We start from the raw sequence: 27,714 nt of genomic DNA, 5'->3' as shown, positions 1-27,714 counted from the left end.
GCATGTTGCTGAATGTCTACTCTGTGTCAGAGTTGGAATAAACATATTTGCTGTGGGGGTTAAAATACTTGTTATCTACTAAACTTATGTATTTTAGGTACTATATTGAGGTTAAAAGGGGCGATCCTGAGAATGGCATTCCTGGATACCACAGGCTGCTTAGTGCCACCTGCATATGAATCCTGGAGAGAACACAATGTTCCCGAAGAAAAAGATGAAAAGGAGAAATTAAAGAAACGACGGCCTGTCTCCGTATCCCCTTCCTCTTCTCAGGAAATTAGTGAAAACCAGTATGCAGTGATATGTTCTGAAAAGCAAGCAAAAGTCATCTCACTGCCAACTCAGAACTGTGCTTACAAGCAAAACATTACAGAGACCTCATTTGTGCTTCGTGGAGATATCGTAGCATTGAGTAACAGTATCTGCCTTGCCTGTTTCTGCGCCAATGGACATATTATGACTTTTAGGTAAGAGGTACACATTTTTAAAAAACACAAAGATGGCACTTACACCCTTAAAACATAACACTACAGAATTATATTCCACTTAAATGAAATGCTTTTGTTTATAGTCTTACACACTGAGAATTTATTTTCATTCAGTTAATAGTGAACAAGTTTATGAAGAATACAAGTCAGTTTTATCTACCTCTCAAGTATACTAAATCATAAGGTTTATAAGGTACTGCCATTTTTGCCTTCTATAATACTTTGTTCAAGACTAAAACCTACCTTGTTTATTTATGTTTTTTAATTCCAGTTAGTTAACATATAGTGTTGTATTACTTCCAGGTGTGCACGATAGTAATTCAACACTTCCATACATCACCTGGTGCTCATCATGACGGTGCACTCCTTAATCCCCATCACCTATTTAACCCACCCCCCCCATCGCCCTTCCCTCTAGTAACCATCACTTTGTTCTCTATAATTAAGAGTTTGTTTCTTGATTTGTGTCTCTCTCTCATTTTTTCCCTTTGCTTGTTTGTTTTGTTTCTTAAATTCCACTTATGAGTGAAATCATGGTATTTGTCTTTCTCGGACTTATTTTACTAAGCGTTATACTCTCTAGCTCCATCCATGTCATTGCAAATGGCAAGACTTCATTCTTTTTTATGGATGGATAATATTCCATTGTGTGTATACACACACACACATATATACACATGTTTATATATATATAGATACGTACAATATATATGGAAGAAGATGTAGGTCTTCTTTGTCCATTTATCAGCGAGTGGACACTTGGGCTGCTTCCGTATCTTGGCTATTGTAAATAATGCTGCTATAAATAAGCATAGGGGTGCATGTATTCTTTGAATTAGTGTTCTTGTATTCTTTGGGTAAATACCCAATAGTGTGATTGCTGGATCATAAGGTGGTTCTATTTCTAACTTTTTGAGAACCCTCCATACTGTTTTCCAAAACCTACCTTGTTTCTTATTAATGACTTTTTAATATTTTTCTCAAGTTTGCCAAGTTTAAGGCCTCTACTGGATGTCTATTACTTGCCCCTCACCAACATGCGGATAGCCAGAACATTCTGCTTCACCAACAATGGACAAGCATTATATCTTGTTTCACCTACAGAAATCCAGAGACTCACTTATAGTCAAGAGACCTGTGAAAATCTTCAGGTAAATAACAAAAATATTACTATAATTTCTTCAAAAGTGAAATATTCTCTAAGATCCCTTACTTTTGTTCATCTCTTACACTCTCAGGAGTATACAATGAGCCTATATGGGAAAATCCAAAGCCTGACTTTCAGAGCATATGCTTTGAGACTTGTGATAAAGTAATTTCATCAGACTTTTGTTATAAGAGGGACTTATCTCCCTGATCCATATTTTTTCTACTCAGTGATGGCACAGAAATATGAAATATTACATACATTTTATACCCACTCTCCAAGTACAATAAATATCAATTATACACACAAAGAAATCATTTTTAAGGAAGTGTGTTAATGTGGAAATAGTTATATCTGCACATTGTGTCATCCCCTCTCATATACTATGTATTCACAAGGATGTATATACATATAAGAAAAAATAAGGTTTTCTAGTTTTACTCTGAATATTTTTTGTTGATCTGTTTGCAAGAGACTACATTCTTTAAATACAAAACTATTTCTTTCTTAATATTCAAGTGCCTTATGTGCTTGCATATACAGTTGACCCTTGAACAAGATGTGTTTGAACTGCACAAGTGCACTTATACTCAGATTTTTTTCAACAAATACAGTACAGTACTATAACTGTATTTTTCTTCCTCATGGTTTTCTTAACATTTTCTTTCCTCTAGCTTACCTTAATGTAAGAATACAGTATGTAATAAGTATAACATATAAAATATGTGCTAATCCACTCTTTATCAGTAAGGCTTCTGGTCAGCAGTACACTGTTAGTAAATTTTGGGGGGATTCAGAAGTTACACATGGATTTTTGACTGTGCACGGCGATTGGGCCCCTAACCTTCACACTGTTCAAGGATCAACTGTATATTAGAAATGATCAGTTTAGTTTCACCTTTTAAAATAAAAGTGCTCTTATATTGAGCTAAAATATTAAAAATTAAAAATTAAAATATTAAATATATAAATATTAATTGATACTTAGAGGAAACCTTTATCTAAGGGAACTTTAAGGGAACGTTTTAATGAAAGTTTTTACAATTAGCCCTATTTTATTTGTTTGTAATGAATTTGTGGCTCATTTTGAGAAGATGAGCTGTAGAGTCAAGACTGAATTTAAGTCCCATCCTTGCTAATAATTACACAATTATGTGATCTTAGACAAGTTACTTACTGTCTCTGAGTTTCATCGTCTTTAAAAATAGGATTAAAAATAATATCCATGCCATAGGATATGGTGTGGATTAAAGAAGACAATGCATGTAAAGTGTTTAGCATAGTGCTTGGTACAGAGTATGTGATCACTGTCAGATGTTAGTATTATTTCAGTAAGCTAGACTGTCCTGGAAATGTCCTTCTAATGACATTATTACAAACCTTGAGAGTGAAACAGAATTACAGATCTGTTATTTTAGATATAAATTTACATTTACATTTGGGTGGAGATGTTTTTTCAAAGATTCCTAGGTTTCTGAATTAAACCTTTGCTTTTTATGGGGAAGATAAAATTTTTCTTTAGTGTTTCCTTTCACTAGTAAAATGGTACTGTATTAAGAAGTAATACAGTCAATTGAATATATTCTTTATTTTCATCTGAAATATGGTCATAATTCAATTACTCAAAATTTTAAACTTCATCACTTTTTTAGGATCAAGTCTGTTCTTTGGTCAGTGTTTTATTTTAGTAAAAATCAATAGCAGCAGCAGTAAACTTTACCTATTTATTTTTAAAATGAAATGGTCATTTAGTAACTCAATTTACTTTAATGACTGTCTGCTATGTACCCTCATGATATAAATGAAAAGTAAACTCTAAGCAGTTTGTGATAGAATGTTTTCTTTGAACATTATTGACATTTTAAGCTTTGCGCAGTGGCAGTATCGTAGCCAGTGAGGTTTATCCGAGGTGCGATTATTGCTAATTGAACATTATTGACATTTTATTTACCTCTGTATTTTCAGTGCCTAAAAATAATGCTTTGGTAAAAATATGTTTTAAGTACAGTGAACTTTATAAACACTATTCCTTGGTTTCCAGAGTGCCCTAATTGTGCATTCATTTAACTTTAACCAAAAAAATAAAGAAGATGCCTACAAACATTAATGGAGTTTCCAGCCCAGATGGAATAATAGGGACCAGATTAACCCTCCTGCCTGAAGCAGCCCCAAAAAAGCAGACATAAACATGAAACGACAGTTTTCAAGATCCTGAACATTGAGCAGTGAAGGAAAGTAATCCCTGAGAGACAGGAAACAAAGGAAGTGCTCCAGCTTTAATACCTTGATAGAGTTTCCAGAGCATGCACAGAGGGAAGGTCCTGAGGCAGAGTCTGACCAGCTTCCTATGTTGAGGAGACAGAACCAAGAGTCTAGGAAGACCAAATAAGTTAGAGTTCTTAGAAGAGAGTATCAGAGAGAAAAGAGCTATACAGAGAGAGAACCCTGCATATCTGCAGAGGGTCTGCCAGGAGTATTCAGTAGAGTACTGTTGAGCACATGCATGTGGATACTCTCTTGCCTGGGAAAGAACCATCTGAAAGGAAGATTAGAGGGAATTGTGCCTGGTCCCAGGGCCAAGAACAGTGCCTGCTCCCAAAAGCCAAGCTAAAAATATTTATAATTCATGAGTGTGTTAGTTTCCTGAAGCTGCTGTAACAAATCACCACAAACTTGGTGACCAAAAACAACATAAATTTATTCTGTCACACTTCCGGAAGTCAGAAATCTGAAGTAAGTTTCACTGAGCCAACATCAAGGTGTTGGCAGGATCATGCTTCCTCCAGGGGCCCTAGAGGAGACCTTGCCCCTTCTATCCTCTTGTACCTGCCAGCATTCCTGGACTTGTGGTTGCATTACTCCAATCTCTGCCCTCATGGTCACCTTGCCTCCTCCTCTTGTGCTATGTCAAATCTCCATCTTATAAAAACACTTGTAATTGGATTTAGGACCCATCTAGATAATCAGGATAATTTCCCGTGGCAAAATACTTAATCACATTTACACAGACACCCCCCTCCCTTTTTTTTTTTTTTAAGAAGATGTAACATTTATAGGTTTCAGGAATTAGAACCTGATATTTTATTTTTTTTAAAGATTTTATTTATTTGAGAGTGCTAGGGGGGTGGAGGGGGGAAAGGGAGAAGCAGACTCCCCACTGAGCAGGGAACCTGATGCAGGGCTCAGTTCCAGGACCCTGGGATCATGACCTGAGCCGAAGGCAGACTCTTAACCAACTGAGCCACCCACGTCCCCTAGAACCTGATATTTTAGATGGCCATTATTCAGCCTACTTCAGTGGGTAATTGGGTAGAGTACTCTGGAGGGTCTGGGCTCATTAGTTGGGGAATAATTAGCCTTACAATGAGCGCTGCTTCTGACCTGCCTAACAAATTATGAAAGTGAGACCCAGAAGGATCAAAATGTTTCCTATTATCCCAGAATGAAGCTCAAGACAACTTAGCAAGATGAGAAATACCCAGTACTCAACAAGGTAAAAATCAAAAGATCTGGCATCCAGTCAGATTGTCAGGAAAATATGACCCATAATGAGAAGAATAATTAATCTTTAAGAAACCAAACCAGAACTGACAGAAATATTATAATTAGTACAGAAGGACATCAAAACGGTTACTATAAATGTATTCCATACATTCAAAAAGTTAACTGGAGACATGGAAGATACAGAAGACCAAAATCAAACTTCTAGAGATGAAAGCCTACAGTGCTTGAGATGAAAAATATACTGGATGGGATTAACAACAGATTAGATGTTGCATAAAAAAAGATTAGGTCACTTGAAAGCATAGAAATAGAAAAAACAACTGAGTGTTTAAACTTGACAAATTCATAGCACTAAACCACCTGTATTAGAAGAGAAGTTCTTATCAAATCAGTGACTTCAGCTTCCACCATAAGAAACTGAAAAAGAAAAGTAAGCAGAAGAAAGAAAATAATAAATATCCAAGTAGAAAACCATGAACAGAAATAGAAAACAAGGAAACAATAGAAAAACATCAATAAAACTAAAAGTTTGATCTCTGAAACCAATAAAATTGATCTCAAGCCAGTCCGATTATGAAGAGAGAAGTTATAAATTACGAGAATCAAGAATGAGAGGAGTGGCATTACTACAGATTCGACAAATATTAAAATGGATAATAAGGAAATACTATGAACAACTTCATGCCAACAAACTCAAAAACTTAGATGAAAATGGACAAATTCCTGGAGAGAAATTACCAAACCTCACTAAAGAAAAAATAGATAACCTGAAGAGTAGTACTGTATCTAATTGAGAAGAAAATTCTAAGCCAGATGACTTCACTAGTGAATTCTATCAACGTTTTAGGAAGAAATAATACCAATTCTACACAAAACTCAAAAAATTGAAGTGGGGAAATCCTTTCCAATTCATTCTAGAAGTCACAATTAACATGATATGAAAAATAGACAAAGACATTACAAAAATTACATACAGATCAATATATGTCACTAATACAGATGTAAATATTATGAACAAAATTTTAGCAAATTGAATCCAACAGTATATCAGAGGGATAATTCTGGTCATGATTAATTATCATAGCATTTATCTCAGGAATGCAGGGTTGACTTCACGTTTGTACATCAATCACTATAATTCACCATATTATTTAACTAATAGGAAGCAGTTAACAAAACCCAACATCCATTCCTAATTTAAAAAAAGAAAAATCTCAGCAAAGAAGGAATAAAAGGGAGCTTAAAGAACATCTAGGGAAAATCTACACCTAATACTTAGTGATTGGTTACTGAATTATTTTTCCTTAAAATCAGGAGCTTTTAGAAAGGGATGTTTATTCTCAACACTTCTGTTCAGTGTTGTACTTAAGGTTCTAGCCAGTGCATTCAGGCAAGAAAAAGAAAGAAAAAGCATCTCAACTGGAAAGGAAGAAGTAAACCAGTTGTTATTATACAGATGACATGATCATCTATCTAGGAAATCTATCCAGAAAGCTACTAGAAATAATGACTGAGTTTGACAGGGATGCAGGATATGAGATCAATATTAAAAAAAAATTCTATGCGAGCAGTGGGCATTTGGAAATTGAGATTTAAAAAACACTGAGCCACCTGAGTGGCTCAGTCAGTTAAGTGTCTGTCTTCAGCTCAGGTCATGATCTCACGGTCCTGGGATCGAGCCCTGCATCTGGCTCCCTACTTAGTGGGGAGTCTGCTTCTCCCTCTTCCTCTGCCCCTTCCCCCCACCCCCGCTTGTGCTTGCTCTCTCTCCCTCAAATAAATAAATAAAATCTTTAAAATAAATAAATATACCATTTATAATAGCAACAAAAATATGAACTACTTTGGATAAATCTGACAAAAATATGAAAGACTTCTATATTGAAAGTCACAAAAACACTGAAAGAAATTTTTAATAACCTGAATAAATTGTAATATGTACCTTGTTCATGGGTCAGAAAATTCAATATTAAAATACCAGTTCTCCCAAAATTGATCTATAGATTTGAGGAAATCTCACAAAATCTCAGTGGAAATTTTTTTGGGGAAATTTATTCTAAAATTCATATGGAAATGCATGGGACCTAGAATAGGCAGAACAACTCTGAAAAAGAATAAAGTTGAAGGGCTTGTACCACCTGATTTTAAGGATTACTGTAATGCTACAGTGATCAAAAGAACATGGTATTGGCATCAAATTAGATAAATAGATCAATGGAACAGAGTATAGAGTTTAGAAATAAACCCACACGTATATGGACAACTGATTTTTGATGAAGACAATGCAATTGAGAAGGGATTACGTTTCCAACAAATTATGCTGGGAAAATTGGATATTAAAATGCTTTGATCCATGCCTCACAGTATATACAGCAGTTGACTCAAAATGGATCGTAGACCTACATGTGAATCCTGAAACTATATAACTTTTAGGGGGAACCTAAGAGAAGATCTTTGTTAACTTGGGCTTGGCAAAGATTTCTTAGCTACAACACCAAACTCACCATCCATAAAAGAACAAATTGACAGCTTCAACAAAATTTAAAAATTATGTTCTTCAAAGATATTTAAGAAGTAAAGAGATAAGCCACAAGCTAGAAGAAAACCTTGGCAAAACATGTGTCTGTAAGGGACTTATGTCCAGAATGTAAAGGGCTCTTAAAAGTCAAAGAAGATAACGCAATAAAGGCATGGGCAAAATATTTGAACAGATATTTCACCATGAAAAGATGTTCAGCATTATTAGGCCTTACAGACTGTAAATTAAAACCACAATGAGATACCATTAAACACTTACTAGAAAGGCTAAAATTAAAAAGAATACCATGCCAGGGCAGTTGGGTGGCTCAGTCAGTTAAGCATCCAACTCTTGATCTCAGCTCAGGTCTTGATCTCAGGGTCGTGAGATCAAGCCCCATGCTGGGCTCCATGCTCAGAGGAGTCTACTAGAGATTCTCTTCTCCCTCCCCCTCTGCTCCTCCTCCTGCTTGCACTTGCGTTCACACTCTTTCTCTCTCTTTCGGTCTCTCTCTCTGTGTCTGTCTCTCTCTCTCAATTAACTTAAGAAAAAAAAAAATACTGTGTCAGGTTCTCACAAGGATGTAAGGGTCCAGAACTCTAATACACTGCGGGGAATGTAAAAAAATAAAAACAAAAAAACAGTACAACCACTTTGGAAAACGACTTAGCAGTTTCTTTAAAAGTTAAACATTCATAAACCAAAGATCTAGCCATTCTATTCCTAGTTTTTTTAACTCAAGAGAAAAGGAAATTGATATTCATAACTGTTTTATTTGTACTAGCCAAAAAACTGGAAACTACCCAAATGTCCATACAGATGAATGAATAATCAAATTGCAGTATATCCATAGTAGAATACAACTCATCAATAGAAAGGAATGAGCAGTTGATAACATTCAGTATCATGGATGAATCTCACAGTAATTATGCTGAGTGAAATAAGCCAAGCAAAAAAAAGTTTAGAATATTGTATGATTCCACTTATATAAAGCTATAGAAAATACAAATTAACCAAGGTTGAGAGAAAGCAGGTCAGCATTTCCTTGGTGATGGGGGTTCGAGAAGGAGCAAGAGAAGGTTTTCCAAAGAAAGCACAAGGAAGCACGAGAGATGGCTATGTTGATTATCTTCATGGTGGTGATGATTTCACAGGTATATATACATATGCTAAAATTTTATACTTTAAGTTTGTGCAGTTTGTCATATGTCAGTTACCTCAGTAAAGCTGTTTTAAAAAGTCATGGACTCCAGAACTTTTTATTATCATTGAGAGGCAGTCAAAAGCATATGTTTATAGATTGAAATACCTAAATTTATTTCTACAGCATTATTCTAACCATATCTGGAGTGAAAACACGAACAAAATGTACAGGTTATCTTTTCAAATTGACAATTTGTTTTTATTTTTTAATTTAAATTAAAAAACAATTTTAAAGAGGTGGAACATATGAATTATTTCAGTTTAAACAATTTATAATTGCCCTAAGCACCTTAATATTATAATTTATAAACAAACTCCCAAGTACTCACTGTACAAAATTTTTGACAGTTGAACTGTTTAGCCTCTCTTAAATGTCATACATTCAATATTGAAATTTATTGCTGTGATCATCTTCTAAGATATTTATTTAAACTCAGTATTTTTATAACATAGGGTTTTCTTAATCAAAATTGTTAAAATCTGATTATTTGATGTATTAAAAAGAGTTTAGTGATAAAGCACATACATTCATCCATTCATGAAATCAGTCTTAAATTTTACCCCATAAGCTTATTAACTCACATGATAAATGAGATCTAAGAGTCCAACATCAGACAAGTATATTTGTTTTTGTATATTCATATTTTGGGGTAGTTTAAAAGTTCCAGGTACTATTTCAGACATAGAGTTTACTATTATTAGATGTAAAAAGATATCATAGAAAATACAAATCTATTTTAGATTTATTAGTCATTAAAATTAATCATTGTAAATAGTAAATTTAATCATAGGTAAAATCCTTATTTAAATACAAGCAAAAAAATTTGTAGATACTATTTAATGTTGTTGTAATATATGCTTTTTTTAATATCACTTTTTCTCCCCAAATTTTAATACTGAGATTGCAGATTCTTAGAAACCAGTTCTCTGAGAAACTTATTTGCCTAAAGTGCCTTTGGGGGTAAAAAGGCAGAGATGAGAATCAAACCCAAGTCCATGTGGTTCCAAAGTTCATACTCTGGACCAGTCATTCCTACACTATAAATGACTCTTCATTTATAAATGTAATCTGGTTTTTTTATATTTCTTACTTTGCATTTGTAAAATTGTAAGCTCAATAAACACCAAATAAGAGCTGTAATTCTAAAATAAATTTTAAAATCATATCTTTATACCATCACTTGTTATATGTCATGTTACTCTTTTGATTTAGCATAAAAGACACTCAAATGGTAGCTGTTTGCCATGTTTGTTGTATCAATTTAAAAGATAGTTTAAATTGGAATCTGTTGTAGTACAATATAAAAAGGATTGGGAATATGCCTAAAATCATCTTTGTTATATAGTGTAATATAAATTTGAATTAAGTAATAGTTATCAGTATATTCTTTAGTGAGCTTTAACAAGTTTGATTTATTGACTTCAGGAAATTTTTCATTCCAGTTTTATTCCACTTTGTAGAATTTCAGAGGAAAGAAAATTAAAATGTATAAGCTTCAATCCACTTCAACATTTTAAATGAAACTCTTGTTAATATTGTGTTAACAATTATCTATTCCCATTTGTAATCTGGTTGGAGAAAAAACATTAATATGAATATACTTAAAAGTAAAATCTTTGGACATCCTTTATTAACTTTCTTAGCCCAGCCCTAAGGAAGAAACTCTAAAAAATACATGCTTCATCTTCAACTATAATAATGTAAAACCAGATAACAGCAGAACTCCTACCCAGAACCAGTAATGTACTTGTCTTTTGTATCATAGCTACTACTCTTAAGTGGGCAGAAATGCAATCCCAAAGCCTCACTATACTTTTATTTTGATTCCAAAGCTTCCCAGAGCTGCCTTATAAATAATGTTGCTACCATTCTTCTCTTATAGAAATTCCTTCTCTCTCTCTATGTATTATTTACAAAGTCAATAACATATCAGCAACCTTTCTTGTCTCCTGAGTTAGTTTTACCGTTTCTGTGCTCTGAAGAATAGTAATTTCAGACAATACAGAAAGAAGCCTTTCCATCTCCCTGCCACATTTCTGGAATTCCAGGTGTATGTTGGCATAATTCTCTTCCTAAGCTATGTTTATGAAAAAAGAAGTTGATGTGTCTTTCTAGATTACTAATTTTCTGACTCAGCTGAAAGTGATAATTCCAAAACTGTGTCATCATCATTACACTAAACTTTTCAACTTACTAATAGCTTTTCTTCTTTCTAATGTAGGTATCAATTTTTGATGTTAAGAATTATGGGGGGGCGCCTGGGTGGCTCAGTCGTTAAGCGTCTGCCTTCAGCTCAGGTCATGATCCCAGGGTCCTGGGTTCGAGCCCCACATCGGGCTCCCTGCTCAGCAGGAAGCCTGCTTCTCCCTCTCCCACTCCCCCTGCTTGTGTTCCCTCTCTCGCTGTGTCTCTCTCTGTCAAATAAATAAATAAAATCTTTAAAAAAAAAAAAAAAAAGAATTATGGGAAAATTTTGTCTTAATGATTGGAATCTTCTTAAGTTAAGTGAGAATATCATCTTTGCTTGAAATGTAAGGAAAATAATCTAGCCAAAGTAGCAAGCAGCAAGTTAGTCAATTTAGTCTTAACTGTTCGACTAAGTCAGTAGGTACTGGATCTAGTCACTTGAAATATGCTCATTAATTGTTTGTGAATCTCAACAGGTAATGTTATAAGCTTAAGTTAGAGTTTACAGTGATGGTTTTGTGAATTATAGTTTAGTTTCCCTGTAACTTTACCAATTACAATTTGTTTTGATTTTAAAGGAGATGTTGGGTGAACTCTTCACTCCTGTAGAAACACCTGAAGCACCAAACAGGGGATTCTTTAAAGGCTTATTTGGAGGTGGTGCGCAATCTCTTGATAGAGAAGAACTGTGTAAGTTGATTTCTTTAATTTGGGTATTGTATCTATAAAACTGAAACATGCAAGCCATTTAAATTCTTCCTACATGTATAAATTATGTTCACCTTTTTCCTCTTTGTCACATTAATATATCCATGTTTTTAGCAAAAATACATAAAATTGTGTCATTCTAACCCAAATCAGGGGAGTATTTTACTCAAGGAACCAAGATCAGAATAGCTTCAGGTGGTTAAAAAGGAGTATTCACAACTTTAAATGAATAGTTTAGAAAGTATTTTATTTTCATTAAATGTGATCCTTATTATTCTTTCAATTCCATGATTCACCTTAATTGATGACCTTAACTTTGAAAAAGTTTTTAACCTAAACATTTATTTTACAAAATCTCCAAAACTATTATCATTGCACCAGAAGGTTATTTAAAATAGCAAAATCTGGTTTATTTACTACCTTCCACATAATTGGCACAGAGTAGAAATTGGTCCTTGAAGGAGCCAATGAGTCAATGATTGTTTGACCTTTCTTTCAAATAGCTGTTATCTGTCCTTAATTTTTTTTCCTTTTATTCTCTTTCTGTTTTGCTAAAATATTACAGAATTTTCCTTTTGTGTTTATTTGGCTAATTAGAAAAACTCTAAGATTAAATATCAGTAAGTAGCAGTGCAATGTAATTTTCCAAAACTTACCCAGATTATTGATCAATCATCTTGCTACTAAGGATCAGTCAGTTTTAATTCATTTTTTAAAATGAAGACTGTTGTGGGGTGCCTGGGTGGCTCAGTCGTTAAGCGTCTGCCTTCGGCTCAGGTCATGATCCCAGGGTCCTGGGATCGAGCCCCGCATCGGGCTCCCTGCTCGGCCAGGAGCCTGCTTCTCCCTCTCCCACTCCGCCTGCTTGTGTTCCCTCTCTAGCTGTCTCTCTCTCTCTCTGTCAAATAAATAAAATAAAATCTTTAAAAATAAAAAAAAATAAAAATAAAAAAATAAAATAAAATGAAGACTGTTGTTTAAGTTATGAGGGACTGATAATTTGGAATAATATTCTCACCAAGAATAATTGATAAAGTTACACAAAATAAAAAATGTTTATTTTAATTCTTAAAAACATCAAAGAGCTAACAGTATAGTAAGAACATGGGGAAGGATGGGAACCCAAAGTGCTGAGTCTGGCAAACTGAGGCCAGTTTTACCCTGGAGTACTTTGCTAATCTGAAGCAGGAGGCTGATATACTAAACTGTGTTCATACTAGCAAGGTGGGCTCCTAGAACGGGCAAGGGTAAGGATCTTGTTAAACAACTTCTCCTTTTTGCAAGGACCCCAAAGGCCAAGCTTAGGAGTAAAGGTGAACTGGAAATAAATCAGCCCTCACACACACAGACTGAGCTCAGCTTTAAATTATCTGAGTGTCCCAGAAAACTTTCAACCTTAGTTAAGTACTTTTACAGACTGTTTTAAGTCCCTAGCACCTGGCAGAAGCAAATGAAAATGTTCCCTAAAGGAAGATAACATATTCCAAGTCTTCAAATTATTTGTAGAAATAATTTTTCAAATATGTCATCCAAGTTAACCAGGAAAATTAGTAATCAACACCATGAACAATGAAACAGAAAAGGCAGAAGCAGAATTACAGGTACTTCAGATATTAGAATTATTAGACATAAACTATAAAATAGTCATGTATATTATAAGTTCACATTCACCATGCCTAAACATTTTGTCAGATAACTGAAACCTATAGAAATCAGTACAAATGTGTAAAATCTAAAATTAATTTCTAGAACTGGAAGATTCAAAAACAAAAAACTGGATAAATTTAACCACAAATTAGACACAACTGAAGAGAAAATTATATAGCTTGAAGACCATCAAAATAGACCATCTAGAATGTAGTACAGAGAAACAAAAAAGATGTAAAATACAAGGAAAATAAAAGAAATAGAAGTTGCAGTGAGAAGATCTAACATATGCTGGACTTCTAAAGAAATAGCAAAGCATGTAAAGAAGAATCAATATGTAAACATACATGGCTGGAAATTTTTCAGAATTGATAGAAGATACCAATTCACACATTCAAGAAGCCTAATGAATTCCAAGAATTTTTTTTTTTTAATTCACAGCTAGAGGGGTGCCTAGGTGGCTTAGTCAGTTAAGCATCTGACTTTTGGTTTTGGCTCAGGTCATGATCTCAGAGTCATGGAATTGAGCCCCCCTTCGGGCTCAGTGTGGAGTTTGCTTGACATTCTCTCTCTCTCTCTCCCTCTGCCTCCCCCCCCCAACTCACACACACACTCTCTCTCTCTAAAATAAATAAATCTCTAAAAAAAAATTCACAGCTAAATATGTTAACATGAAAATAGAGGATATCAAAGACAAAGAGAAAATCTTCAAGGTGACTAGAGGAAGCTTAACAAGCTGTAGACTGACTTCTCAACAGCCAAAGGTAGAAAATATCCTTCAGGAATGAGACATTTTTAGACAAATGAACAAATGAATAAGACTTGCCACCACAGTAAAGGGAACTCTAAATATTCCTTCCTGGAATGTCAGAGATGTGGGAAACAGTGTTTTAGAAAGAAGGTAGCAAGTGCATGCATAAATATCCTCTGTACAGACTGCAAAGCGAAGTCTTGTGGTATGTACATGCACATACAAGTGAACAGTGTGTGACCCAAAATCACATAAAATCAAGGGAGTCACAAAGGGTAATGGATTTAAGGTGATCTGAGATCATGCAATTTTTGAGAGACTTTTTAAAAATATCTAGTAGCATTAATAAGTTAAGGATGCATGTTAAAATTTCTAAGGTGACTTCTACAACCTAGTATATAACTTCCAGGTGAATAGCAGGAAAATCACAATCCTTCCAAAATAAGGCAAGAAAGGAAAAGAGAAAGAACACAAAACAGGCACATAAAGGACTGTAGACTTAAATAACCATAGTAATTATGTCCCATTTAAAAGGCAAAGGTTATCCAACTGAATTTAAGAAGAAAGAATGTACATTGTTTACAGAAGACATATTTAAAACAGAAATATTAAAATTTTAAAAGATAGAAAAACAGGAACACAAATGAAGAATCAGCTGGTTCAGCTATATTAATATCAAAATGTAAACATTAAGGCATTATTGAATGCACCTTATATTTTCACTTCAAAATATATAAAAAACAAATATTGACTAATTGCTAGAAGAGACCATTTCCCAATCATAGCAGGGGAACTGCAAATATGCCCATTGATTGAGATATAAAAGCAGGCAATAAGTCTTATAGTTAAGGATATAGAAGACATGAACAACACAATGAACTTAAACCTAATAAACAGATATACAACATTGCAGAATACATTCTTTTCAAACACACACAGGATGTTCATAAAATATATTTGTATAGAAATTACAGATGTATACCAAATTATTTTGGGATAAAATATTATGTCTATAATGAATTTTGAATATTATATTTAAAAATTTTACATGTAAACACTCACATAGCAAAAAATGTTATCTATTACCAAAATTAGATAATGAGTGTATGGATATTTATGATACAGTTCTTTTACCTTCCTGTATGTTTGAAACTTGCATTTTAAAAAGTTGGGGTTTAAGTTGACCATATGTTAAATGATTTTTTAAAAAATCAAATTTCAAAGGATTAAAATCAATTAAGGGTTTGTGATCTAATCACAATGCAGTTATACTTGTAATTAATAACAAAGTTAATTTTAAACCCCCATGTTTGAAAATTAAGAAATAAACTTTTGAATAACCCATGGGTCAAAGAATTCATAACCATTGGTATGCATCTAAAGTAATAGTGGTATTTATAGCCTTAAATATATATACAATATTATTAGGGAAAAAAAACCCAAAACATGAAAATGAGTGAACCGAGCAGCCATCTCAAGAAGGTAGAAAACACAGCAAAATAAACCAAAGAAAATAGAAGATAATAAGATAGTAATGACTTAGTAAACAAATTCAAAATAGAAAAAAAATCAACAAAGCCAAAAGTTGATTCTTTAAAAATCTAATAAAATTGATAAATCTCTGGTGAAACTAAGCGAAAAAAAAAAAAAAGGAAGACACAAGTAAACACTATCAGGAATGAAGAAAGATAAGAGAATGTAATTGCCCTAGTTAAAGCATCAAAGCCAGCAACTTTGTTGAATCTATTTTTCTGAAGCCATATCTTTCTCTGCCCATAGCTGGAAAGAGCTCTTTGCTTGTGTGATTACATTGGGTTTACCTGGATAATCTATCTCCAGCTCCTTAACTTAATCACATCTGCAGAAAAGTTCCTTTTTCTGTGTAAGCTAATATAATCACAAGTTCCAGGAATTAGAGTAAGGTCATCTTTTAGAGGAGTGGGGGACATTATTCTATCTACCAACACTCATATCAAAACAAACAAAAGAAGTCAAATACTTAGAAATAAATTTTAACAGAAGATGTTTAGGACTTTATGGGGAAAACAGATAATTATATAACTTTGTTGACAGAAGTTAAAGACCCAAATAAAAGAAATATACCATATTCATGCAGTAGAAGATTCAGTAAAAGGCATCAATTCTCCCAAAACTGATTTATGCATACACAGATATACACTTAATGAAGTCCTTATCAAAATTACCTTCCCCCCAAAATTTTATAACTGATACTAACCTTTAGATGGAAATTCAAAGGGTCTTACCTCTTCTATTTAGCCTTATATTAGAAATTTTAACTAGGACATGGGGCGCCTGGGTGGCTCAGTCGTTAAGTGTCTGCCTTCGGCTCAGGTCATGATCCCAGGGTCCTGGGTTCGAGCCCCACATCGGGCTCCCTGCTCAGCAGGAAGCCTGCTTCTCCCTCTCCCACTCCCCCTGCTTGTGTTCCCTCTCTCGCTATGTCTCTCTCTGTGAAATAAATAAAATCTTTAAAAAAAAAAAAAAAAAAAAAAAAAAAAAAAAAAAAAAAAGAAATTTTAACTAGGACAGTTAGGCAAGAAAAGGAACTAAACATCATGCAGATTGGAATGGAAGAAGTAAAAGTCTATGTTTGCAGATGACATAATCTTGCAAATAGAGAATCTTAAGCCGCACCCAAAAAAAAAAATTACAGCTAACAAACAAGTTCAGCAAGATTGCAAGATATAAGATCAATATAAATAATCAATTTTATTTCTTCTATGTACTAGCAATGAACAAAACGAATATTAAGTTAAGAAAATTCCATTTATAATAGCATCAAAAAGACAAAATAACTTGGGAATAATTTAACAAAAGTGTAAAATGCACTAAAAACTTCAAAACATCATTTAAAGATATTAAGTCATAGATAAATGCATTGACATCCTATGTTCATGGATGGGAAAATTTAATATTGGGCAGAAGGCCATGCTCCCCAAGTTGATCTGTGCATTCAACACAATCCCTGTCAAAATCCCAGCTATTTTTTTGAAGAAAGAAACAAACTGCTCCCTAACAAACATTTATATGGAAATGAAAAGGATCCAAAATAGCCACACATACACAAAAATTTTTTTAAAGAAGAAAAATGATGGAGAACTCACATCTTTCAATTTCTGAAGTTACTACAAAACTATAATTATCAAGATAGTGCAGTACGGGCATAAGGAGAGATGCACAGACCAATGGAATAGAAACTGAGAATCCAGAAATAAGTCCATACATGTATGGGTAATTGATTTTCTGCAAGGATGCCAAGAAAATTCAAAGGTAAAAGAATGGTCTTTTCAACAGATGGTGTTGGGACAACTGGATATCCACATGCAAAAGAATGAAGTTGTATCCTGCCCTCCCACCATTCACAAAAATTAACTCAAAATGGATCAAAGACCTTAATGTAAGAGCTAAAACTGTAAAAGTCATAGAAGAAAATGTATATATAAACCTCTGTGACCCTAGATTAGGCAGTGGTTTCTTAGGTATGACACCTAAATCACAAGCAACCAAAGGAAAAAATAGATAAATTGGATTTCATTAAAATTAAAAGTCAAAGAACACTATCAAGAAAGTGAAAAGACAAACTGCAGATTGTGATAAAATATTATAAATCATATACCTGATATATCTGAAATCTGATAAAAGTCCAGTATTCAAAATATATGAAGAATTCTTACAACTTAACAATAAAAAGACAAATAGGCCAGTTTTTAAATGGGCAAAGGGTTTGAATAGATATTTCTCCAGACAAAATATACAAATGGCCAATAAACACATGAAAAGATATACAACATCATTTCTCATTAGGGATGCACAAATCAAATATGTTTGCAAGAATGTGGAGAAATTGAAACTTGTACCTTGCTGGTAGAAATGTAAAAATGGCGTAACCTCTTTGGAAAACTGGCAGTTCCTCAAAAAATTAAACATAATGTCATCATGTGACTCAACAGTTCCACTCCCAGGTATATACCCAAGAGAATTGAAAACCCATATTCACAGAAAAACTTGTACAAATGTTCATAGCAGCATTATTCATAATAGCCAGAAAGTAGAAACAACTCTAACGTCCATCAACTGATGAACTGATAAACAAAATGTCATATCTCCATACAATGGAATATTATTCAGTCATCAGGAAGAGTGAGGTGCTGATGCATGCTACAGCATGGTTGAACCTTGGCAACATTAAGTGAAGGAAGCCAGACACAAAGGTCACATATTGTCTGAATCCATTTATATGAAATGTTCAGAATAGGAAAATTTATAAAGACAGTAGATTATTGATTGACAAGGACTGAGAAGGAAGGGAATGGGAAGTGACTGCTAATAATTAGCATGGGGGTTTTGTTTCTGTTTTTGTTTTTGAAGAAAATGCTCAGGAATTAGATAGTGATGATAGTTGCACAACCTTCTGAATAAACTAAAAGTTACTAAAGTGTTCGGGGCAAATTTATGGTATGTGAATTATATTTCTAATGAAAGAAATGTAGGCTGAGGGAGGAGGGAAAATCTGACCTCATTCTTTAACAGAATTTAAGACTTTTGCAGTAATCTAGATATTAGGTAATCAAGGTCTGGATTATATAAGGAAAGGAAGCAGTGAATTCCTGAGATCTTTTGAAGGAAAAGTTTGTTCTATTTGTAAGTGACAAGATAAATGGAAAGAAAGGGATGTCGCATATCTACAACTTATGGAGACTGAAATAGAATAATGAATAAATTCTTCATTTTTCTTCTAAGCTTAGGCATAGTATTTAAAGTATGAGAAAGCATGGAATAAATAAACTAAATCAAATCTGTATGTTTAAATTATCTTTAATTTTTTGCAGAACTAATAGCAGTTTTTACTGTTATGTAAACTGGTGTCAGTATGCCCGTTATTCATTGCAACAAATAATTACTAGTCCCCTTTTTACACAAATTTTGTTACATAAACTAATATAGAGTAGAAAATTAATATACATTCTGTCTTTGCATGTTTCAAAAACTATCTAAAATTATTAAAATGATATAAAAACAATTACGGAGTGAAATATATAAATATTTCAACTACATTGTTACTCCACCTAAAAATTGTGTTTTAATATTATATAGTAGGATTTTTGTATTAAATTTTCATTTGAGTTACTCTTTCATTTATCAAATTCATTCAGTTGGAGAATCGTCCTCAGGAAAGGCCTCAAGGAGTCTTGCACAGCATATCCCTGGTCCTGGAGGCATTGAAGGCGTGAAAGGAGCAGCATCTGGAGTTGTTGGTGAATTAGCACGAGCCAGGTTGGCGCTAGATGAAAGAGGGCAGAAGCTTGGTGATCTGGAAGAAAGAACTGCAGCTATGTTGTCCAGTGCAGATTCGTTTTCTAAACATGCTCATGAGGTATATCAATCAAACAAATATTTAAACAAAATAACCTAGGTTAAAGCAAGTATGAAAATTGTTGGGTTTCTTTTTTTTAATAGCTATTGTATTTCTACGCAAGAACTTTCATTTATCCTCTGTACAATTGCAAATTCCTGATTTTTGCCACCAGAGGGAGCCATTATAAGAATATGTTTCAGTAGCCTTTGGTTTCTTACTGAAGTTTATAAATTATGAAGGAACCTGCTCACATTCAGCCTTCTCGTAAACAAAGCCAATGATTTTGCAGCTGTTTTTAGGGAATGCAGAGGACTCAGATTTTACTACTAACTTCTAAAAAAAGGAAATAATTTGCCTCTCTTGATTCTTTAGGTTGATCTAAATAACTAAAATTGGCAAACATTTTTATTCAAATAGACAGTACTAAATCTATCTGTAGACCAGTTCATACAGAGGATGAATGAGATGCATTTTTGCAACGAATTCGTCTTGATGAATTCAAAAGTCATGGTGGACCTTAGAAACGGATACTGTAAAAAAGGGATCCCTAGCTGGCCTTACAAGTATGCTTTGTTGACCAGCATTGTAACACTTTAAAAAACTGACCTTAAAGGCCCTTAGGTAGAATATATATCTTCATTTTGCCACGTAGGTCTGTCACTCCATGATGTTTTACACTGGGCTGCTTCACACACTTAGTTCCTAGCCTAACCCTTGAGGACATTTTTAGTTTGTTATCTGAAGAAACCATATTAAGGTTATTTTTGTATTTGAGTACCCAATCTATCATTAATAGCTCTTTAAATTTTTCAATCAAAAGCCATCTTTTCCTTGCTCAAGAATAATGAAAGAGGTCACTTGACCTGGGAGAGATTTGTCCAGGGCTTCAAAGAGATTTGGAGATCCCTTGTGAGTCCTTGTACTAGGCTAACACACACCCAAGATAAAGGCTAGTTACCTTGGTCAAGAATTTTGTTGGCCTAACCCTGCATCTGACTGTGATCTCTAATGCATCTAACATTTCAGCCAATTTCAAAATATATTCACACTCTAAGTATTTAGCAAAGAGCTCAGACTCAAACTGATAGCTTTTCCCTTTGTAGTGAAATATATAAATATTATATATCCTTTTTCATCTACCAAATGATATTTGTGAGCCATATTTGAGAGTCTGTGGAGATAATATATTGAGGTGGTTAAGCTCATGGGTTCTTAAATCAGACAGTGTGGGCTCTAATCCCAGGTTCGCCATTGTGTTACCTTGGGTAACCCGTATAAGCCTTATTTGCTTCATTTATAAGATGAGGAGAATAATAATCTCTAACCATAGAGCTGTGAGGGTCGACCAAATGAATTCATGTAGGGAGGGTGTGCCATGCAGCGCCTGTCTCAGAGTAACTGCTCAGTAAGTTTTGGATGGCAGCAAGAGTACTGTTTTCAACCTTTCATTCACCAGGTTCTTTAACCATTATTTTTAGTTCAAATCAGAGAACTGAAAATTACCTTATTTCTAAGGTATTAGCTTAGGTCACCAAAGAATATACTGAGCCAAAGTTTAATTATGTCACATTTCTAAAAATAAGAGGACCTTCTAGGCTATAGTTCTTAATAGTTATGGTCTTTTCTCTAAATGGAACAGTTCTTACTTATTGCTTTCAATATAAATTGATTTGAAGTAAGCAATATAGTAACACTATAGAACGTTTCAGGATGATATAATGTTTTGGAAAAATACAGAAATTGATTATAACATAAATATTGTTGTTCTGGCACTTTTAAAACATTTTTTGTGTTTTCTCCCCTTTAGATGATGTTGAAATACAAAGATAAGAAATGGTACCAGTTCTGACAACCAGAAATCCAACTAAGTCCAACTTCAGCTGGAAGGAAAAAGAATTTTCCTTTTTTATTTCGTTGATTTCAGTTTAGGAAAGTTAACATTAAAGGGATGTTCATCACTGGATACCGTTCTTTCCTAGCACAATCATGCACTGTTTTACCTCAGTCATGTGGCTTTAACTGAGGAGTGTCCACACGCACTCAAAGTGGAGTAGGTGGTATGTACCGGCTAGGAGTGAACAGTGTGGGAACTAAGCAGGTCACATGTTACAGATGAAGAAACAAAGGGGGATGTTGAGGAGACCTGGCAGGGACTATTCCTGGGTCATTCCTGTATTAAACTTTCATAGGCCAAAAGATTGTATGCTATTGTATCTGCCATCAGTGTTTGACCTCTTTGAGGGAGAGGCAATAAGTCAGAAGTCCTGAAGCTGAAATAGTTATGTTTGTGTCATTGACTGAATTATAAACAGCTGTCTTGGACTTTCCCTCCCTTAAACTGAATGGTCATCAGTGTCATTAGTGAAAAAGAAACAAACTGTTTGTTCCATATCTGTAGACAGATAAGCTGAATGGTGGGCTTTAAATAATAAAAACATACACATCATTGACTTGTGTATGGGCTACTCTTGGATTCTTGTTATTGTATACTTGTGTTTAGTCCATATTTTGTCAAAAGCAAAACAAGGCGATACATCACTTTTCATTGAAAAGAAAAGTGTAGAGCATGACTGAACTGCTCATCATTCTGGGAGTTTCCATGTGGCTATACAGTGTGGAAAGTGAGAAAAACCTCCATTGTGGTGAGGAGAATACTTCAATGTCCCTTGTCCTTGTTCTCATTAATTCAGCTAAAGGTGGATTTGACCAAAATAGTTACTGGTTAAATTTGTAGAAATGTTGAAATTGGCTAAGTTTTTAATTTTGCTTGAATTTTTATAAAATGTTTAACCAAATGTACCTTTGCATTATTTAATTAAAATTGCTAAAAAAAATGTTTCATTATTTCAGTAAAACGCTCAGCTCCCTTTTTAAAATGCCCTTTATTTGCTAACAGTTCCAGTACACTCAGGTGATGAGCCAATTAAATCTTAGTGCACATGCTGTCGCATGGAAAATTAACAAGCATCTGTTGTCAATAATTATCTATATAAGAGTCTAGTCTGATGACCTACAAAATATTTTCTGTAGAAATATACTATAAATCTGTACATGTCCTTTCAAGGTTTTAAAAAGCCAAAAGGAAAGGAAAATATGTGCATTTTGGTAACTAAATTATTTCTGTATTGGAGTATAATGCAAACGAGACCATCAGTGGACAATAAATGATTGGTTCCTAGAATAGCATTGCAGACAGGGAAGAGGTAACTTGGTAGACCTGGAAGTAAGTGATCTCGTAATACAGGCTCATCTGAGATGATTATTGGTGGTTCTTAAAGCAACAAAGGAAGAGCAAAATAGAAGCATTACACTTACTATTAATGAAATTTAAATATTTTCTTCTATAAAAAATTAAATAATTTTTTTTCATTAAGAGATAATCAGAGCACAAATTGATAGAAACTTGATGGTTGTTTTTTCTATTCCATATGATCATTAAAGGTATATATAGAACACCTTAATTTCATACAGTCTGTTATGCATCTTTTCCTCTTTATTCTTTTCACTAATAAAGCTTTTATGTTTACATTTTATAATGTGCACTATGGGATACAAAAGTTTACATTAAAATTTACTTTGAATGTCATCAGGGAGGGACTAAATATATGTGATAGAGATAATTGATTGAGCCAAAATAAATATTTTAAAAGTAATCATTTTCAGAAGGTTTTGAATTTGTAGAAAATACCTATGGATAACATGTTTCTGTTTAGTTAATGTCAGCTATATGATGAACAGTCAGCAGTTTACAGATGGCTTAATTTGTATCCTGTGTTACCTAATAAACCCGTTGTTCCAAGATCTGTCACAGGAAGTATTAGGCCCTTTTTTAAGGTACAGTTTTGAGAATGTCATCAATAAAATCAACAGTTATGGATTTGAGGTTGAGAAGCATTAAGTAAAATAATATACTGGTTGATTCCCCATTATGTGGAAGGGCATATTAACTCCAGTTATTTAATTTGCTGTGTTCCTTTGTGTTAATTGTACATCAACTTTATTTCTATGGTCATTTTTCCTGTTGTATATAAAATGAACTAATCTTGTAATTATTTTCAAATAGAGAGGTAGATACATTTATCTGAGATGGATTTTATAAGAAAATGTTAAATCAATATTTTGAGTTATTTTGTTTTTAAATTAATCTACAGATTATGCACAGCAAACCTAGAAACTCACTTAGAACTAGAAAGCTTGAACTATTTTTGAGAATAGAAAATAGCTTCTCTGAGTTATACTTGATTCAGTCTGTAGATAAGAGACAGTCTGCAGTAATAACTAACCCAGGGAATTTATTGTAATTTGAGAGATAACATCTCTATTTTTTTCTTTTTACGTGCAAAAAGTAACAGTCACCAGCAAGCCAGGATTTCAGGAAAACAAACCAAAAAAAAAAAAAAAAGTCAAAAATAGAAAATATTAGAAAAATGAAAGATTTGTGTGTGCTTCCTTCATATCCTCATTTGAGGACATTATTCTTTGTTGCATTTGTCCTTCGCTCTAAAATCATTGAAGTATTCATTAATTAGCAGCTTATCAATAGGAAGTTGTTTCCCTATATGTACCACATAGCCAGTTCACTCTTCAAACTAAAATTCATATATATTTCCTTAGAAAGTTATTTGAAATCTTAATACTCTGACAAATTCTATATATTACATCCATTTGAACTTTTGCATCATCTTAATCCCCTGGGTTTGCATTTCAGTTGTACAAAGTGTTTCCAAAAATGGTTATAGATATCACTGAGCTGTGATTGACTTAATTTGCTTTTCTTTATGGATGTGAAAAAAATGCTGCTACTTGTCTATGTTATGTGTAGTATATTACAATTTAAGTACAGTTCTTTATAGTAAAGAAAGAAGCATTTCTTTTGCTTAGACCTTCTTAATTGTAGGTTTCTCTGAAGTTCTTTTGTGTAGATATGTGAGTGTTCTAAACAAGTCTGAAAGTGTTACACATTTTTAGGTTACAGGGGGTGGTGGGGAGACAGCTGAGGAAAGGGAAGACAGGGGGAGACCCCCACAGAGTGCAGAGTTTTACCCTGAGTTCCAGATTCCATATGTTTTGCTGAAGGCATTTTCTCAATGACATTAGAAAAGCTATATCCAAAGGTAAATTTTTTGTGGCAAAGATTTATTTTACATTTTAACTTGGGGATTTTGTTTATTTGTTTTTGCAAAATAAAGAGCACTGAACTTTAAACTTGAATTTTTTCTGCACTTTTTTAGGTAACAAAAACTTTTTATTATCATTTAATCCACATTTCTCAGTTAAAATCAAGTGATGCGTATGTATAAAACATACCAAATCATGAATATGCTGCTAGCTGCACCTTAAACAATTAAACTGATCATAGTCTTAAAATCTTTAATAGGGCTTTATATAGTTTTCAAGGAAAAAAATAGTAAAATCATTTGCTGTATGTTTCAGTGTTCTAGGTCTTAAATTATTGCAACACTTTCAGATTTGTTTTAAGATCATACAGTAACATGTTATATTTATACATACTGCTAGAGAATATACTTTTAATTTTAAAATGAAATTTTTATAAATGTACTCTTTAATTTTAAAAATGGTGAACTTGTTAAGTTTAAGTCAAAGTACTTAAAAAGTATGTATATTATCCATACAAAAAGTTATGTTTTACGCTTATAATAAGAAATATTGGTATCTCATATCGAGATACAATTAATTTTAGAGAATCATACATTATTCAAAAGTCTTCATGCATTGACAGGAAAGATAATCATTACTATGGTTTAAAAAATACCCTCTATTGAGCATTTTCAAATATTAATTTTATTTTGGGGAAAATGCCCACAACAATAATTGCAAGATCTTTCTCACTAGCTGCAGCTTGCTGTCGGATGCCTACCTTAACTATTGTTTTAAAATATATATATATTTAAAATAGTTTTCGAGGTATTTTCTTCTACCTTTTTTAAAAATAAATTTCCAAAAACGAAAACAGAGTTTATGTATTTTTGTCAATGAAGGTTTTTATTTTGTAGTTTATAGAATTTGTTCCTTATCAGTTTGATACTTGATCACTATTCCTAGACTTTTTAATCTGTATTTACTTTGAAAAAGAGCACTTCTCTATCTTAAGTGTCCTCCTTTTTTTCTTTTTCCTTTTAGAGTGTTTGTTCTCTTGGATTGAAATTTATGCCCACAAATGATTTTTTTTCATTTGAAAATGAATGTGAAGATACTGTTTACAGCTTTTGTTAATCACACTTTTCATCACTGATCAATTTCTTGTAAAGTGCTATGGGGATTATTTTTCCTGTGAATATTAATGATCTTATTACTGCCACAGAAGTTTTAAAAGTTCTGTGGACAGAAAATAGTTGTAACAACAACAACAAAAATTAAAGGGAAAACTTTACCTTTCTCAGCTGAATTAAATGGTTTTAATAACTTCCCAGTTATCAGGGTTATAACATGGCTTTCTTCAGTTATTAATACAGTCTTAAATTACAAGGCACAATTCATTTACAAATTGAGTACAGTAGTCCAGGACTACATGTCATTGCTCTTTTTATTGCATATTGCATTCTTTACATCAGAAAAATCATGAATGTCAGTTTTGCCGGTATTTTGCAATGAGGCTCATAGTTTAAAATTTTATAGTGTATGAGATGTAAATAAGTCAGTACTAATTTATTGTAAGTTGTTTGGCTCAGGCATTTAAAATGGACATAGGCTAATGGCAATGGAATCCTGTTTGATTGGGAGTTTCATTTTTTTAAATATACTTTTGCTAAGTGTTTTATGTTGTTCGAACTTCGCTTCAACTGAAGACAACGTGAGGAGTTAAAAACAGACTCAACATGTCAGTAGAAAGCAATGCAAAGAGAGTAAATCATATTTTAAATTTTTTTAGTTTTTTTTTTTTTTTGTAAATAAACGGTACTGTGATACTTTAGGTGTGACCTCTGCTTAACATGATAGTTAGAACCAGAAAAACATTTCTTTCTAGTTATACTATTGGTTCATTGTAAATGCATCACCAAAATACTATTAAAAAGAGCAAGGATAAGTTTTTCTAACGTTGTCCACTTCAGGGGCAAGCATGCTTGGTATAGAGCTCTAGCTTGTGTCTACCTTAAACCCGCAGGCAGTTTTCAGTTGCTGCACCTTTTTTTTTTTTTTTTAAATTTTGCTCAGTCCAGTAACTATCTCAAAGGTAATTGCTGGAATATGTATTTTAAATACGGTAAAAAAAAAAAAAAATCTCTGTGTACTGTTTCATTTTAAACAAAAACAAAAGCACTATTGCAAACACTAAAAATGTGTTAAACTTTGTAGTTATTTTGCATTCCTGTACTTTACAAAATGTCATCACAGCAAAGGTTTAAAATTAGGTAATGAAATATTTTTGTAAATAAATACCGTTAAGCTGGTATTTTAAAAAAATGTATTATAATGTTTCTGGAAAATGTTCATATATATGTATATGAATGTCTTTATGCTGAAGGGCTCTGATTGGGCAAAATAAAATACTCTAATCTCTCCTGAAACTAAACAAGCCCTTTTTTCTGGAAAATCTGTTTTAATTTTTTTCTCTGAATTGTGGAATTAATCCCATTAGTTTAACCTAAGCAAATAATAGATAAAATAGATTTCTACATTTGCAAAGATAAAGTCAATTCAAGTAAGACAAACTATTTTTCTTAACTAGGTGGGCTTTTTGGTAAAAGTCACCTCCCCTGCATTGGATGAGGTGAGATCCCCTTCTGTAGGCATTTAACTGTAGATGAACACTTCTTGGCCTGTAGTGTGTATGGAATCTCCCTGGGCATCTTGTTAAAAGGCAGATTTGGATTCAGGGTATCTGAAGTGCGGTCTGACTGTATCTCTAACAAGCTCTCAGGTAGTGCAGATGCTGCTGGTCTGTGGAATGTACTTTGAGCAACAAGGATGTAGATAATTTACATAACTGGCATTTTGCCAGTTAATAGTAGCGTCCAACTACTTGTACCAAGAATGAATATTACATTAATGGATTTAGAATAATATAATTCAAAGAGGACCAAACAGTACTTATTGTTTTCCATTGTATTTAAAGAATATGATAATTCTTTTATTAAATTGAAGGTTTGATTTTGAAATCTATCATTTTACTGCCCACATGGTGGCAGTCATGTCTCAACTTATTGTCTGAGCCTTTAACAAGG

At 33.3% G+C, this 27,714-nt stretch overlaps 1 protein-coding gene and 1 non-coding gene across 7 annotated transcripts in view; both read left to right on the top strand.

The window, feature by feature from the left end:
- Positions 1-27,065, top strand: part of STXBP5 (syntaxin binding protein 5) — a 182,029-nt gene extending 154,964 nt beyond the window's left edge. For 5 of the 6 annotated variants that reach the window (XM_078054605.1, XM_078054602.1, XM_078054604.1 and 2 more), the window contains 5 exons: positions 98-467; positions 1,474-1,639; positions 11,627-11,738; positions 19,329-19,549; positions 21,339-27,065. In XM_078054605.1, the coding sequence (XP_077910731.1) occupies positions 98-467; positions 1,474-1,639; positions 11,627-11,738; positions 19,329-19,549; positions 21,339-21,380 (911 nt within the window). In that variant the 3' untranslated portion in view covers positions 21,381-27,065. Of the gene's footprint in view, positions 1-97; positions 468-1,473; positions 1,640-11,626; positions 11,739-17,469; positions 17,573-19,328; positions 19,550-21,338 lie in introns of those variants that run through there. The other variant, XR_013441060.1, reaches the window with a different exon arrangement.
- Positions 3,500-3,635, top strand: LOC118537854 (U4 spliceosomal RNA). Its single transcript, XR_013441520.1, has one exon. It is a non-coding gene; the product is annotated as a U4 spliceosomal RNA (small nuclear RNA).
- Positions 27,066-27,714: the final 649 nt, after the last annotated feature.

This window comes from Halichoerus grypus, chromosome 9, assembly GCF_964656455.1.
Source record: "Halichoerus grypus chromosome 9, mHalGry1.hap1.1, whole genome shotgun sequence".
In the NCBI taxonomy this organism is placed as follows: Eukaryota; Metazoa; Chordata; class Mammalia; order Carnivora; family Phocidae; genus Halichoerus; species Halichoerus grypus.
The sequence above is the reverse complement of the archived record's forward strand: the minus strand, read 5'-3'. Positions and strand labels throughout refer to the sequence as shown.